Source organism: Orbicella franksi, chromosome 7, assembly GCF_964199315.1.
Source record: "Orbicella franksi chromosome 7, jaOrbFran1.1, whole genome shotgun sequence".
Classification (NCBI taxonomy): domain Eukaryota; kingdom Metazoa; phylum Cnidaria; class Anthozoa; order Scleractinia; family Merulinidae; genus Orbicella; species Orbicella franksi.
This window is the reverse complement of record NC_138151.1, coordinates 7,937,614-7,952,700: the sequence shown is the minus strand read 5'-3', so window position 1 is coordinate 7,952,700 and position 15,087 is coordinate 7,937,614. Positions and strand designations below refer to the sequence as shown.

The 15,087-nt window shown below is 38.8% G+C and overlaps 1 protein-coding gene across 1 annotated transcript; it reads right to left on the bottom strand.

Annotated features, from left to right (window-relative positions):
• Window positions 1–3,764: 3,764 nt before the first annotated feature.
• LOC145493357 (uncharacterized) lies at window positions 3,765–15,013 on the bottom strand. The gene is made up of 4 exons (XM_081472818.1): window positions 14,545–15,013; window positions 11,994–12,230; window positions 7,553–11,138; window positions 3,765–4,995 (listed from the first exon to the last, which is right to left on the bottom strand). The coding sequence occupies exons 1-3, from the start codon at window positions 14,882–14,884 to the stop codon at window positions 10,765–10,767; spliced, it is 951 nt and encodes a 316-aa protein (XP_081328944.1). The 5' UTR covers window positions 14,885–15,013; the 3' UTR covers window positions 3,765–4,995; window positions 7,553–10,764.
• Window positions 15,014–15,087: the final 74 nt, after the last annotated feature.

Sequence of the window (15,087 nt, the reverse complement as noted above, 5' to 3'; positions counted from 1 at the left end):
CTTCACACACTATATAAAGTTTGTCAAGGTCAAACCCTTCTCCAATCCCAACAATTTGTGGTTGCACAAATATGGTTAGTTCATGATCAACTGAAGCAGTTCTCTGTAAAAATAAAAAAAAAAAAAAAAAAAAAAGAAAGATGAGTCACCTTACTACATATAATTTACCAAATTAAACTACACGTAAAATACTTACATATTTGTATAACATGATGACAAAATATTGGAAGAGTATAGAGATACTGATGGCTGCTGAGTCATTGATATCTATCGCTGTTAAAGACCCTCACATGGCATAGTTAGAGACATTTTATTTAGTTTGTTTGCCACAGGCTATTAGTCTATCCAACGTCCAAATAAAATACTTACTACTATTTGCCTAGCTGTTGGCAAGTTTACTAAAGACTTGTCTTTTTATTTTTTGTCAGTGGCGACTCTTGATAATAATAACTAAATTGCCAATAATCAATAATTCTCTGTTTTCGTTTTATCAGATATAAGGCCCTTTAGGAACTTGACGTTTTACAATGTTTTAGCTAAACACAGGGTTCTTTGTTTTGTAATAGAACACATGTGAATTTCCAAGCTTTTGCATTGCATGACATTAAATGGCGGCCCAAAAAGGCTGTTGTGTAGGTCCAAAAATGAGTTATTGCTTTAGTTTTTGCTAACTGAATAGTTCTTGCATTAGAAGAAGTATATTTAATTTCAACATGTTGGAGCTCTAGAGTAATAACTTACTTCTTCCCAGAAAAGAGGTTGACAGTATCCTTCAGAATAAAGCTAAATTCACAAACACACATCTGATATATAATCTCGACCAAAGTAACACATGGCAGGGAAAAAAATAGAAATTGATAATTTGGAGCATTGCATCTACTGGTAAGTGAACAATCAATGCCTAACAGAAAATATTCCCCAGCAAAAAGCTTCGCACCTTTTTTTGTCCTTACTGGCATGTACCTTGATCACAGTACCGCAGAACAAGTAAAAAAAAAAACAAACAAAAACAGAAATTGATCATTTGAAGCATTGCATCTATTGGTAAGTGATCAATCAATGCCTAACAGAAAGGATTCTTCAGCAAAAAGCTTCATACCTAACTGGCATATACCTTGATCACAGTACCGCAGAGCAAGGACAAAAAACAACAGAAATTTGTCATTTGAAGCATTGCATCTACTGATAAGTGATCAATCAATTCCTTAGTAACAGAAAGGATTCCTCAGCAAAAAGCCTTGCACCTAAATGGCATATACCTTGAAACAGTACTGCAGAGCAAGGGAAAAAAAAATTGATCATTTGAAGCATTGCATCTTCTGGTAAGTGATCAATCAATGCCTAACAGAAAAGAATTCCTCAGCAAAAAGCTTCGCACCTAACTGGCATATACCTTGAAACAGTACTGCAGAGCAAGGGAAAAAAAAATTGATCATTTGAAGCATTGCATCTTCTGGTAAGTGATCAATCAATGCCTAACAGAAAAGAATTCCTCAGCAAAAAGCTTCGCACCTAACTGGCATATACCTGGATCACAGTATGCAGACCAAGGACAAAAAAAAAAAGAGAAAAGAAAAAAAAAACAGAACTTGATCATTTGAAGCATTGCATCTTCTGGTAAGTGATCAATCAATGCCTAATTAGTAACAGAAAGGATTCCTCAGCAAAAAGCTTTGCACCTAAATGGCATATACCTTGAAACAGTACTGCAGAGCAAGGGAAAAAACAAAACAAAAATTGATCATTTGAAGCATTGCATCTTCTGGTAAGTGATCAATCAATGCCTAACAGAAAGGATTCCTCAGCAAAAAGCTTCACACCTAACTGGCATATACCTTGATCACAGTACCGCAGAGCAAGGAAAAAAAAAAAAAAACAGCAATTAATCATTTGAAGCATTGCATCTACTGCTAAGTGATCAATCAATGCCTAACAGAGAGGATTCCTCAGCAAAAAGCTTTGCACCTAACTGGCATATACCTTGAAACAGTACTGCAGAGCAAGGGAAAAAAAACAGAAATTGATCATTTGAAGCATTGCATCTTCTGGTAAGTGATCAATCAATGCCTAACAGAAAGGATTCCTCAGCAAAAAGTTTCACACCTAACTGGCATATACCTTGATCACAGTACTGCATAGCAGCCAAACAATATACAAAATGATTAATAATGATAATGATAATATTATTGGAACATGTTGGCAGCTGTTGCTTAAAGATAGGGTAGCTTGGCATAAAACTCAGTACTAATAAATTAATTTCACAATAAAAAAAAATCACTGACCTTTTTTGAACTTGGTGCGTTTTCTTTCGGACTTCTTTTGTTGTTGGATCTTGGGGTGGAGGAAATCAGGGTTACATGTACTTCCCCCTCATCTTCCCCATCTTCCTGTGCTCCATCTCCAACCTAAAACAATGAGACACACAATGAGTTATCGAACTTCCCCTTCTTATGGGTGATTTATTCTCAATAACGCACAGCTATAGATTTGTTTTGTGGAACAAATAACAATGATGAACTTAAGCTGGAGCATGCTAGGAGAATCTAATGCAAATGACCATCCTTGGCTTGCACGTGACGTCATCATTTTCTAAAATCTAAAATTAAAGAGCCACCAAAGTTTTTATCCTCATCAGACATAAGAGGGGCTAAATTAATATCTGTTTACAACTTTTCAGCTCAGTAGCTTGCTTCGCCTGGAAACCAGTGCATTTTGAATTTCAGAGTTATGGAGGTGCGTGACATAAAGCTGCGAACGCGTTTGTCGAAAAAAATATATACTTATCTCGTGACTTTTAGCCTATTCAGAAGTTAAAGTATTAGGAAAAGTGCTTATGTGAATGTTTGTTTGTTCAGTACAGATAATCGGTCGCCTAGATAGACAAAGTAAGTTCCAGATGTTTACAACATTAACATGGCGGCGGCTTCATACTGGGCTCTGTAAATTTGTGCAAAATATTTCGACGAATATCTGAAGTGTAGGAAAACGCACAGACTTAAAACTTGGAGAAGTGTCTTCTTTACCAATCTTCTATAACATCACAATTTCGTCACTTTATCCTCTGAATGGTTTTCGAGTTATTTTTTTGTTGCGTGACAGTGCAAGCCAAGAATAGTAAACTTTAATGGTATCAGCACTGCTATCAGATCTAGATGCTACACTCCCCTCGGTACATATGGGCGATCGATACGTTGCGTGTAGAATTCGAACCTACACTGGAAAGGCTCACCTGAAAGTAAATGTACAAGAATGTTACAAACGAGATGGTTGTGGTCAGGAGGGAGAGGTCAACTTTGCTTCAGTGGCCATGCGATTGCGCGCTCGATGATCTTGGCCATTATGACGTCACTCGTGAGTTTCAATGGCCGCTAAAAAATGATACCAGAAAAGTTTTTCATCTGATGATTGCTCAAAGAATCTGAAAGAAAGCGATCAACAGCCCACAGGAATAAGATAACCTGTTAGTATTATGTCCAAAAATACTTTGAATTTCAAAAATTAGTCGTGAGAAGGCACAAAAACACGCAACATTTCGAGATCGCTCAATTGAAAACGCGATTGAAAAATGAAGCTTTGCGCCTGTTTCTTGGGCGATATCTGGAGAACCCAACGATGAACAACACGAACACAAAAATATGATCTTGATATGGTTTAAAACGTTTGAATGGTGATGAAAACGAATCATTAAACTTATGAATAAAAATGATCAGTGGGTTTAAACCCATTATTTTGTAGACGATAGCATGGAGGACCTACTGATCAATACTGGAAACCCTCGAAATGTGAGAAAGTATTAGATGGAAAATGTTCCCTTACAAAGACATTTGAACTATAAAGTCATATGCTGGGTTAGAAAGTAAATAATGCACCAAAGAATTATTTTTCCGCGCTAAATTATCCGCAAAACTGTCAACGATAACATTTTCTTCTGCGAGGCCAACCAACTGACGCAAGCCGAGCAGACGTGTGGATATTTTTATAGATGGTAAGATATAAAATCACTGTACGGGAGACCTAAATGAAACAGATGATATTCAGAACAACATGGACGAGACCTCTTAGCAGAAAGGTGCTTAATTTCGTAAAAATGTTCGTGAAATATGAGATCGGAGCAGGATCTGTTTCCTCGGGCGTCCGCATGCAGTGCAGAGATATTTCTTGTCTCGCACCTCTGACAAGAAAGGTATCCTAAACTGGTGCTTTGGGCTCTAATTTTTTATATATATATATCTCAGTAAGTTCACTTAAACTTGTATAGACTGTAGAGGAAAACTGTGTAGGATGTCATATGGAAAGAACTAAAAAATACAGAATCTGGTTCCAAGCAGCAAGAGAATTAAAGAGGAAAGAAAATATGAACAGGGACACTTCCTATGCTAAGCCATTGGCAGTAAGGGTTAACTTATCCAGGAGAAACTTGTTAAACCAAAATGACTTATTGCCAAAACAAAGAGTTCAGTAAGGAAGGTTATGACAAAGCTGGAAAGATCAATATCAGGTGATCTCTTATTATAACCAAACCCCTTGTTTTCGAACAGTATCTGTCTTGAGAAACTGTAATAACTTTACTACCACTAAGTTTGAAATGATAATCAGTTATTTTCTTTATACTTAATGCTTTTAAATTTTCATCATAAATCTTATGTAAATAAAGATAGCTCTAACAATTATTTTACAAAGAAATATTCTAGAGAAGAGTGTCAGAGCTTGTACTTGTAAACATGAACCCCAACCCTGATTTCTCCCCAGCTTCATCCATCCCAGGTTCCCTGTTGCTTTTTGCATTGATGAGTTTATTATTGGCTTCAAGAGAATGATAAGCATACATTTTCAGCAAATAACAAAAAACACAAACAAGATTGGGTTTTACATGTAAATGTTTAATTGACAGCACAATGACAACACATAGATAGCTTTCCATGGTGGTTGAATGTATTTTCAGAAATGGGGCCTCAGTGCTTGAATGGTCTTGCAAAGGTAGTGGAGGATGGTAACCTAAGGTTTAAAAAGATCAAATAAGACTCCTCTTAATATTCACCAGTTGAAAACTGGAGTAAATGTTTATACGACCTCCCTTCCCTCTTTGGTTTTTACATCTCCCCCAACTCTTTTCAACAGCAAGTGTAAACTATAAGATAAATTTCCTAATGAGATCTAGCACTAGGAACTCAATATGTATTTACGATTAAAAAAAGTAATTCTCACAATTAAACAATCCAACCCCATCCACCTTTTAAGTCCTGTCCAAGCAGATACAATGCGGTAATGTACAAGAGCTAATATTTTATCATAATTTATAAAACATAAAATAGCTCATTTGCAGTATCAATGTATTGAATTAAGGTTTTCAGATTTTCACATAGAGAAACTTTTTCAGCACCCTCACCTGCACAAAGAAAAAATAAAATTTCTGAAGTGTGTCATATAAACTACATCAAACACTCTCCATAAAGCATTTTTGGATCCTTACTTAAAGAACAGCTACAATATTGTTTTGGAATTAAAATAAATCAAACTTCAAATTCCTAAGTTGTTGATCAACTGTGCCAATTTTGTACACATAACAAGATCCAGCAACAGGAACTCAAGGTGACCAGAGTTTGGAACTCAAGTTTTGTTATATAAGCATACATGATTCCAGCCAACTGTGAGGCCCCTTATTTGGTCTCAAGTAACCAAGAAAGCCATTACCCCATTGACCCTAGCCAAGTTAACTTTCACCATTTTGTTGAGAAAGTGAAACACAAGTCACCCTTAGCAACATAACCAGGGTAACCCTGGTAGGCCTGATAACCTTTTTTCGTCAAAATACTATGACTGGCCTACCTGGGGCAACTCATGGTATGAAGAAATCAAAATTAACTCACAAAACCCCACAGTGATCAAATGACTGAAAGGAAGCCAAAGGAAGAAGGATAACTGAGCACTGGAACATGAAAAAAGGCTTACATGTACTAAGTAATTGAGGAGGGACAACTTCGTTTCATATAAACACTTGATAAAGTTGCCTCAGACGGGTCTGAAAGGGTTGTCTTCAGTACCCAAGACCATATAAATGGGATCTTGTACTCTCCTCCACAGAGGCTCCCTATGGGAAATTGAACATACTCCAAACTACCAGCCTACAGTCAAAGCAGCACAAAAGAGGCCTATGCTGAGGAGAGAGTACCTTGTATGTCAATATGTTTAAAGAAAAGTCTTACAAGACTAGACTGCAAACCATGGGTAAAATGTAGACTGCAGGCTTTTCAAGAACATCATATTCCCAGAGAGAGAGATTCAGCTAACCATACACCGGCTAACCTGAGCCGTATATTTCAGGCTAACAGCACTTAGATCTCTTTGAAATATAGATAGGACCCTGTGGGCACTCTGATTGGTCAAAAATCCATGTTTTATCAGAGTTTATTATACGGCTCTGTCTCACAAGGACTGGGAACTACTGAATTCACGAGTTTGATTGGCTGAAATCGATATTGAAAGCATTCTAGATTTTCCCATCTAGACAGGTAATATTTTGCCGTAAGAAAGTTGCAAACTAAAATACAAAGTCATTGACTGTTTTCATCTAACAATATATATTTATGGAAGTGCCATAAAGCCTGATGAGAAAAAAAAGTAAACAGGACAAGCAAACTTTAGCAGAATTAATTCAGCTTATCGCCGATTCGCAAGCAAAAAATGATAGTTAGTACAAACCAGTTACATTAAACGAATTACATTATTCTTGTTTGTGCCATATAATGAACATCTTATTAACTGAGCTTAGTCGGTCTGTATGGGAGAATCTTGACCTCTCTTGTGTGTACAGACCTCACTGCGTTCGGTCTGTACTCACGACCTTGGTCAAGATTCTCCCATACAGACTTCCTGCTCGGTTAATAAGAGCTAAATATAACATAGAAAAGGCGTGTTTTATTGTTTTGGGTGTGTAAATCTATATCATAAAGCAAATAAAGAAGCCTAAGCCATGTATTACACTGTGATAAAACACTCCAGACATTTGAGAACACTCCAGAAATGTAGAAAACACTCGCCTGTTTTCTACATTTCTATCACAGTGTAATAAACGGCTTAGGCTTCTTTATTTGTTAAATAAAGGAAATGGGAATACAATATATTTCGATTCTTAAAAAGTCTGCAGTCTGCATTTTAACCACCGCTGTGCAGTAGGCAGGCTTTAAGTCTCATTTGAAAAATTGAGCTTATGTTCTTGTTTGTGAAAGTTCTCATTTCCATCATTGTGGATAGTATTTCTGTTTGTTGGGCCTGTTGCTGGATATGTGCCGAGTACGAGATCGCAGATATTTCTTACTCAAATGAACTGATCATTTTTACTGCCGATTCTTCAATTACAATGTTTCCTTCTACATGTAAGCTATTCTGTGACCAAGTTACACGTTTCTTTAAGCTACCGATCACGTAAAAAACGCAATTTTACAGAGCGAATTGTCAAAATTTTGCCCCACATATTTCCACCGAAGAGCGATGACAGTAACACTTGAAATACACTTTAAGCAAGATTTGTCAGTTATAATGAAAATCTGCTTACCTCTCAAGAAAGAAAAATGATAATGACTCCTTGAGATCCAAATACAATACCATTTGAAGCTGGAATGATTGGAGAAATCCGCCTCAAACAGTTGTATCAGCGAGAGGCGACGACGACATTTTCGAAAACTTTGTGCATTTGCGCGCCTCTTCGCCATGACGTCATAATGGCCATGATCATAGGGTCAGTCAAATCTGACGTGTTCACCTCTCCCTCCTGGTTGTGGTAATAAGTTTAAACGATCCGAAAGTACGCTCAATCTTAAGTAGTAAATTATAAAACGGCGATGCAATCAGTTGTCCCCTTTTAGATACAAGTGGCGCCAATTATTAAGACAAGGGAATCGGCTATCCACAAAATAACTTTCCTCTGCAGTAAAATCGCCAAGGCTAGTGAAATTCAAACTAAGAATTCCCACAGTGAGTAAACTTTCCGTTGGAAGCCTCCCGCCTAAAGATTTGACATGCGCGTTTTGGAAGAGCGCTCTCAAAGATTTCTGGGAGTGACGTAAGTTTGTATCCAGACTCTTTCGCGGGCAAATGAGAATCACAAGGTTATAAATGCTCTTACCTGATTTTCCACTGTCTCTGCCTTGACAACTGTGACAAGACCCTTGAATCTTGATCGTTCCTGGAACTCCGGGAAGTAGAAACGACATTCTTTGTCATCCTCACATACTGCAGCTATATCACCTCCATCAAGTATATCATGTAGAAAAAAAAATTGACTAATTGAACAGGAACACGTGGAATGGCATCGGCTTCAACTCCCGTTCAGTTGTAAATGCGAAAGCATGTTGACTCAAGTACTACTTACCTGATATCATTTCGATGGTTGCTGTTGAAAACCCGTTTGCCTCCAGCCATGACTTGTCTTTATCTTAAGAAAACGATTTGGCAAAATACTCCATCTTTAAGCGGTCACTGTATGTTTCCTTGATCATAAGCACGGCGAATGAAAGGGCGCTAGGGAAGATGCAGCCTTTCTACCACAAATGGACAAAAGGCAAGTTGGAGTACAGAATCATGGGCACCAGTGAGAGGTTTACGACTACAACTATCTTTGCTTCTATTGGACAACCTATTGTGGCTGTCTATCATTTCCCATTTGTAGTTAAAAGCACCATTCAACATAGCGACCTTGAATAACCCAATAGTTACTGTCAATTTGGTGTCCGCTTAACCCGGAGGTATTCCCTTATATGGGCTATATAGGTATAATCGGCGCCAAAGGGTATAGTTTTTGAGCCATTCTGGTTTGAAATAGAGTATGGTTTGTGCACTCTGGTCTTGAAATGGGAGTGTTTTTTGAAGAAGCTACTTCTTATTCGTTGTATTTAGACCATCAAAATCGTGTACGTTCCGCAACGGCTTGTCACGTGCCGGGCTTTAGGGGGTCTGAAATAGAACCTTGAAAGCGCCATTCAACATAGCGACCTTGGATGACCTGCTGAATAGTTCGGTTACCCAATACTCACACAAAACATTCCGGGGGTACTCCCTCACATGGGCTATATAGGTATGTGCGGCACCAAAGGGTATGGTTTTTGAGCCATTCTGGTTTGAAATAGAGTATGGTTTGTGCAATCTGGTATTGAATAGGGAGTGTTTTTAGAAGAAAGTACTTCTTTATCATTACAATTAAGACTACCAACATCGAGAACCGTGTACTTGTACGTATCGTAACGGACTTTAGGGGTCTGAGCTAGGCCATCAAATTTTGGGTTGGATCTGAAATAGGGTGAGGGTTTCAAGAAGCTCACCGCACACTCACACCAAATTTTTTTCTGGGAGTACCCCTCCCAAGATCACATGTAAGGCAACATAAGAATAAAGATAACCTTGTGGCAGACTTCCAGGAAGACATTTTAACTGGATGATTGCAAAGGTCTGCAAAGCCGATTGCGAAATGACCGTCTGGTCACGTTTCACGGAAATTAAGCTGATTAATTGACTGATTGAGTGAGTGACAGATTGACAGATAGATAGATTGATTAATTGATTAACTGGTTGCTTGGGAATCTAAACCTTTCTGTAGCATTACATGTATCTGAATGGCTCTTTAACTCATGTAGCTAACTATAATGGTAATCAAGGACCATAAGTGAGAGGTGAAAATTATAAAATAAATTTTTCAACAAAATTAAATACATGTTCAAAGAAGACTTGTTTTTCTCCCGGTCACTTTCTGGTTTACATTACATTTCAGTGATTCAAAAGGCACTATGAATAAGAGCAGAACCTATTCATAACTGGGCCCATCTTGGCTAAAATGGAAATGATTGTATTAGTCAGAGTCAAAATGGCTTTACTGGTTGGGGCATTTTTGGTGGAAGCAAAACGGCTCCATTAATAGGAGCTTAGACGGCCCTAAATTGGAGCCAACTGGACTTGAACGGAAATAGGTGTACCAGTTTGAGTCAAAATGGCTCTAGTGATAGGGGCTGATACGCACCAAGGGGCTGAATTATTGTACACCGTGGGCCAAATCTGTTTTTGGTGGGGCAGAAAGGGTTCTTATTGGGGTCGATATAAACCAAATTGACAAAATGGCCCCTCGAGGGGTCAAATCAGCTCCAGGGCCCAAAGAGCTAAATCAGCACTTTGGGGCTGAAACAGATCTTTTGAATTTAAGCCATCGAATAAGGTGTATACCTCGAGTTTGCACTGTGAGTAGTAAAGAATACACGAGATAGCAAACCGCTATCAGTAATCTAGTTTCTGAAAAAAACATCAGCAAGCATAGTTCCATGTTACAATGTGTAAATATTTATCAATTACAAGGGCCTAGATTGAGCATTCCTACATAGATTAAAAAACAATCGTGAGTGCAAAGCTATACTCGTAGACAAAGAGATGTAAGTCAGCTAAAGACCGATAAGGATTGCAGCAAAGTTATGACCGCCTCAGCTAAACTCTTGTCGTAAAGATAATATGTAACATCTGCTCCTTTCTCTTGAAATTAAAATGAAAACTTGTCAACAAGGATTGTCAAACGCTAAGGGAAAACTCGGGTGAGAAACAAAATGTTTCGCAAGAAGACTAGAGGCTCTAGTCTCCTCACTGTTCAGTTTATCAATAGAAACATCTTCTCTCTTGCGTTTCCCAATTCTCGCTAGCCTGCATTAGCGTTACGAAGGAAATGTACCTTTCGTGTTTATTCATTAGAATTAAATTTCCGTCTGTAACACAGGCTAGTTTTCAAGACTTCATTCAGTGAGGGAAGTCTGGTGGCAATGACCACCATTTTTTACCAGGATAGTCTGGTTTCTCGGTGTTTTCTACAGGGCACTTGACACCAGAATCGGAATGCCGTGTCTGCTTCTTGGGGCTTTCCCTGGCAGTTTGTCGCATCCGTATGGATCGCTCGCCGCACTTAGCCGCTAGTTCCAGCATCTTCAGCACGCGTTTCTTGTAAACTGGATCATATTCTTGTTCGCACACTGAGTTGGCAATCATGAACACGTTTTTCTTGTCGCTTCCAGTGACTTCAATAGCTGCTTCCTTCAGCCTTTCTCTTTCTTCATCGGCATTCGGCTTTTCCTCGATTTCGTCATCAAACGTGATGACAGTGATGATCGTGATTGCTGTCATAAACAGTAAACAAACAAAAAGCAAACAAACAGTTTACTAACGAGTGTTACTTTAAAGGAGTCATGATGTAGTCTTCTTGGCAGTCGTAATGTAGGACGTCACGCATCGTTCCGTCCCCATTAACGGAGAGGAGCGTTGCGTGACGATGGACCTAATAACGGCTGAGAAGGAGATCAGGAAATTTTTTTTATCCCCCCAAGAAGGTTTGGACAAATAGAGCTAACGGTTGTTGTTGTTGTTGTTGTTTTTTTTTATCTCATTTTCGTTTCATTTTATCTGTTCATGACGATTTCACGTAGTTTCAAGACGACAAAACGGTAAACCTTTTGAGACGATTTATTCTCAACAAACGACAACAACGTAATGCGACACAACCGCTCAAAAACGATACAAAGGTCAGTCCATCACGTGTAACGCAACGTGTCACGTGCCCGTGTTTTGGCGCGAACATTATCATCTCCTTAACTTATATATAGTAAAAAAAAGAGAATTCAAAATGGCTTCCTCAGATCCACTTCTCCCGCTTAACGCTAACTTCCACAACTTTAAAGTAATCCTAAAGTACCCAAGTTAAAGAAGCGTTAATATCAAGCAAAGGCAAATTCATACTATGAGACTTACAACTGAATAACAACCCTGAAGCTGTCAGTTACATGTAGGTGTGTAGTGTATGTGTTTTGGTGTCAGTAGTGTGGTGTACTATGGCCCTATTCTCCCAGAGGAGAGCCAGCACTAATGATGATGATGATGACGATGATGATGATGAGTGTGGTGTAGTGAAATGCAACCTTACATTTCTTTTGGAAAAACCCCCTCAGGACCCGCCTTTAGTTTTACTGACTACTCACTTGCTTGTTTTAGCTGGTCTTGAACAAACTTGATTTTTTCTCTGTATTGTCCCATTTGAAACCTGATATCAACAGCTTTTATAACCCACAGTATCACGTGCATCTGGTCGACAATTGGTGGCTTCTTGAGTCTGTGAGCAGCAACGCCAGCGGCGTCTGCTTTTTGAGCGCCCGTGCTACCTCGGGTCAAATATTCTCCTGGCTGTTCAATTCCAAACAGAATGCGAAACAGCTCCCCTGTTTTTGGGGAGAATATTTTCGTGGCATTAACATGTAATTCTAGTCAATAATTTAGGATGCAGAAAGCCGCAAAACGCGGGAGAAGTTTCGCGAGAATGTTCAACTAGAGATCTAATTTAATTTAACATATAATAAGTTTGTTGTTAACTGCACAGACTTCGACAAAATACTACTAACAAAGATATAACAAAAGGAGGAAAACAAGGTGGACAAAATTGATATCCATACTCTAGAGAGGGGACCTGTCATTTAAAAAGAACAGGCATGTTCGTCGGAAATACTGAAAAGAACCTAAGAGGTACCACGATCCTGTTTTGAAGGCGTCGTTTGTAATTTGTTCACCCCTAAAGCGGCCTTCACACGGCGAACTAAAGTTGGCAAACACGTGTTGGCAAATTCAAGTTGGTGTGTGTGAACGGCAAAAAAACAGTCGGCAAACTTGTTGGCAAACTGTTGGCGACAAATAGAACTTGCTTCTATTCTTACCAACTTTTTCACTAACTTTTTCGTATTAGTAAACTCGTATCTGACGTGTGAACGATTGACAAACTTGTGTTGTTGACTGTCAACCAATAAAAACACGGGCTCTATTCACGTGATTTATTTGCGTGACACTTCACAAAATGGCGGACGCAATTCAAGATGAATATGGCGCCACTTTTAAATTTATCGAAGAGGTGCACTACTGTCCGGCTGTGTGGAACGTTTCATCTGTAGTCTACAAGGGTACTAAAAACAAACAAAAGAAAATGAAGGAGCTAGCGGACAAACTGGGTTTCGTCCAAACCTTTCTCTTTCTCCACCGCTTTCTGTTTCTTCTCTTCTCTTCTTCTGTTTCACTGCTCTACGTGAGTGCCACTGCACTAAGTCGGCCATGTTGCAAATTACCGTGTGTTGTGATTTGTCGCGAGTTTGACGTGTGAAGGTACAAATTTGCCAACTTTTTCAAGTTTGCCAACACGAGTTTGCCAACTTAAGCTTGCCGTTAGAAGGTCGCTTAAGACGTACCCAGTTTCTTACACAGCATATTAAGGCGGGGGTCTACCTGAAATATGCCCTTTTTTGCATAGTTGGTACAACCCTGATTTTCATCAAAACCCTAACTAACTATATATCACTGAAAGCCAATTTAGTGCAAATTACAAAAATGTTTCAATGCTGTGTCAATTATTGTAGCTTGACCGGGCTCTCAAAGTGTCTCATGCTGCACATGAGCCCTATGCACTTGAGAAAAGATTTTTACGTACAATTTAAAGCAAAAAAATGTCTTTTTACTTGTATTCTAAAGTAAACAAAAGTGAAGCTGTATTGAGTGAGGAATTTTGCTAAATTTGAAAATGTAGAGCTCTGACAACCATCTAAAGTTGCACAATCTAAATTGTGAAACATTTATGTTGATAACTTCTATCCTAAGAATTCTACGGCAAATTCCTTCATTCATGCCAATTAACCCAGTGAGATCTAGCAATCCTGAAAATTTGAGGTCAAAAGCTTAAATTCTTCTTCAGATATCTTTTCTCAAAGGCAAAAATACGAACTCGGTTTGAGAAAACGAGCTTTGAACTTACAGGGAGAAGTGCTTCTCAAAATGAAACTTCAACACCTGAAGATTCAAAGCCCGGTTAAAACAAAAATGTCAAATTTTCTTCGAATTTCTTCTACTCATAAAATTGATTGTCAAATGTCTCCTATAATAATATTTTTGGCTGAATACCTTTAAGGTACCGCGAGCTTTTGTTATGGACCTTCTGAAGCTGCCCACACTAAGAAGTACCAAACCGCTGTTTTTAACCCCTTATACTGAGACACGACGAGCACCCCCGTCCCTTTGATATGGGAGTCCTCCCCCCCGGATCCACACTACCCATGATACCCTTCACTTTGTCTGATGTTCAACCGGAAAACAATTTCTAGTTCAAAGAATCATACACTGCTTTGCAAAATCAATTTTTCTAGTAGCCATAGCAACTGTAAGATTCCCCGCCCCAGTCCGTCATCTTCCCCACTTCCGGCTTCATTGAGGTTTTACCTCAGATTCTCATTAGAATAGTTTTTTTGTGACATAACTTTATAAGGAAGATTTTCCTTTTTCGCATTTGTCATAATTTTTGGATCGCTGGTCTGGCCTTAGTTTATTTCCTGATTCGCAGATCAAGAAATAGATATAAGTTATCACATCCCAGACCCAACTGAACAAAGCTCTCGGTTGAGCGGCGCGGGGAAACGCAAGTACACTGCATGTAATAGTAGTAATCAGATTTTCTTTCTACTACTCAGGAAAAACTAACTCAGAGCTAAAATAAAAAGTTACCTTCCTCCGTTCTGTCCAACTCGAAGAATCCAGGAGTGTCGAAGAGCGTTATTTGGGTCTTCGGAACAGCATAAGAGTCTAGCATCTTAGTACCTTCCTTTCCAGCGTCCTGAGTTATAGCCATAGGCTCCGACTTGCTATCCAATGACTCGAAGATAGTATTAATCAGAGCTGATTTTCCAGAGCCAGTCATACCAAAGATCGAGATATTTAGGCGACAACCTTCCATCTCGCCCTCCCTAGCGTCATGGAACGTCTCGTAAGTCCCGACCGTGTATTCAAGTAATCGAGCACACAGCTGGGAGATTTCATCTTCTCTTTGTTCCTTACTGCAAGCCATGTTTGGTTTGTAAGAGGTTATCACATAATAGCGGTCTAAACTACTGTTTTGCTGTGTTCTACGACAGAAAAATCGAACGCGTTCTTCTATCTGCTTTCGGTTTAGCTCACCTTTGGGCTAAACAGAGCATTGTGACGTCACTAAAAGTTTTCCGAGAAAACCCACTTTTATAACTCCAATTTTCGGGCAGCTGTTTTTTAAAA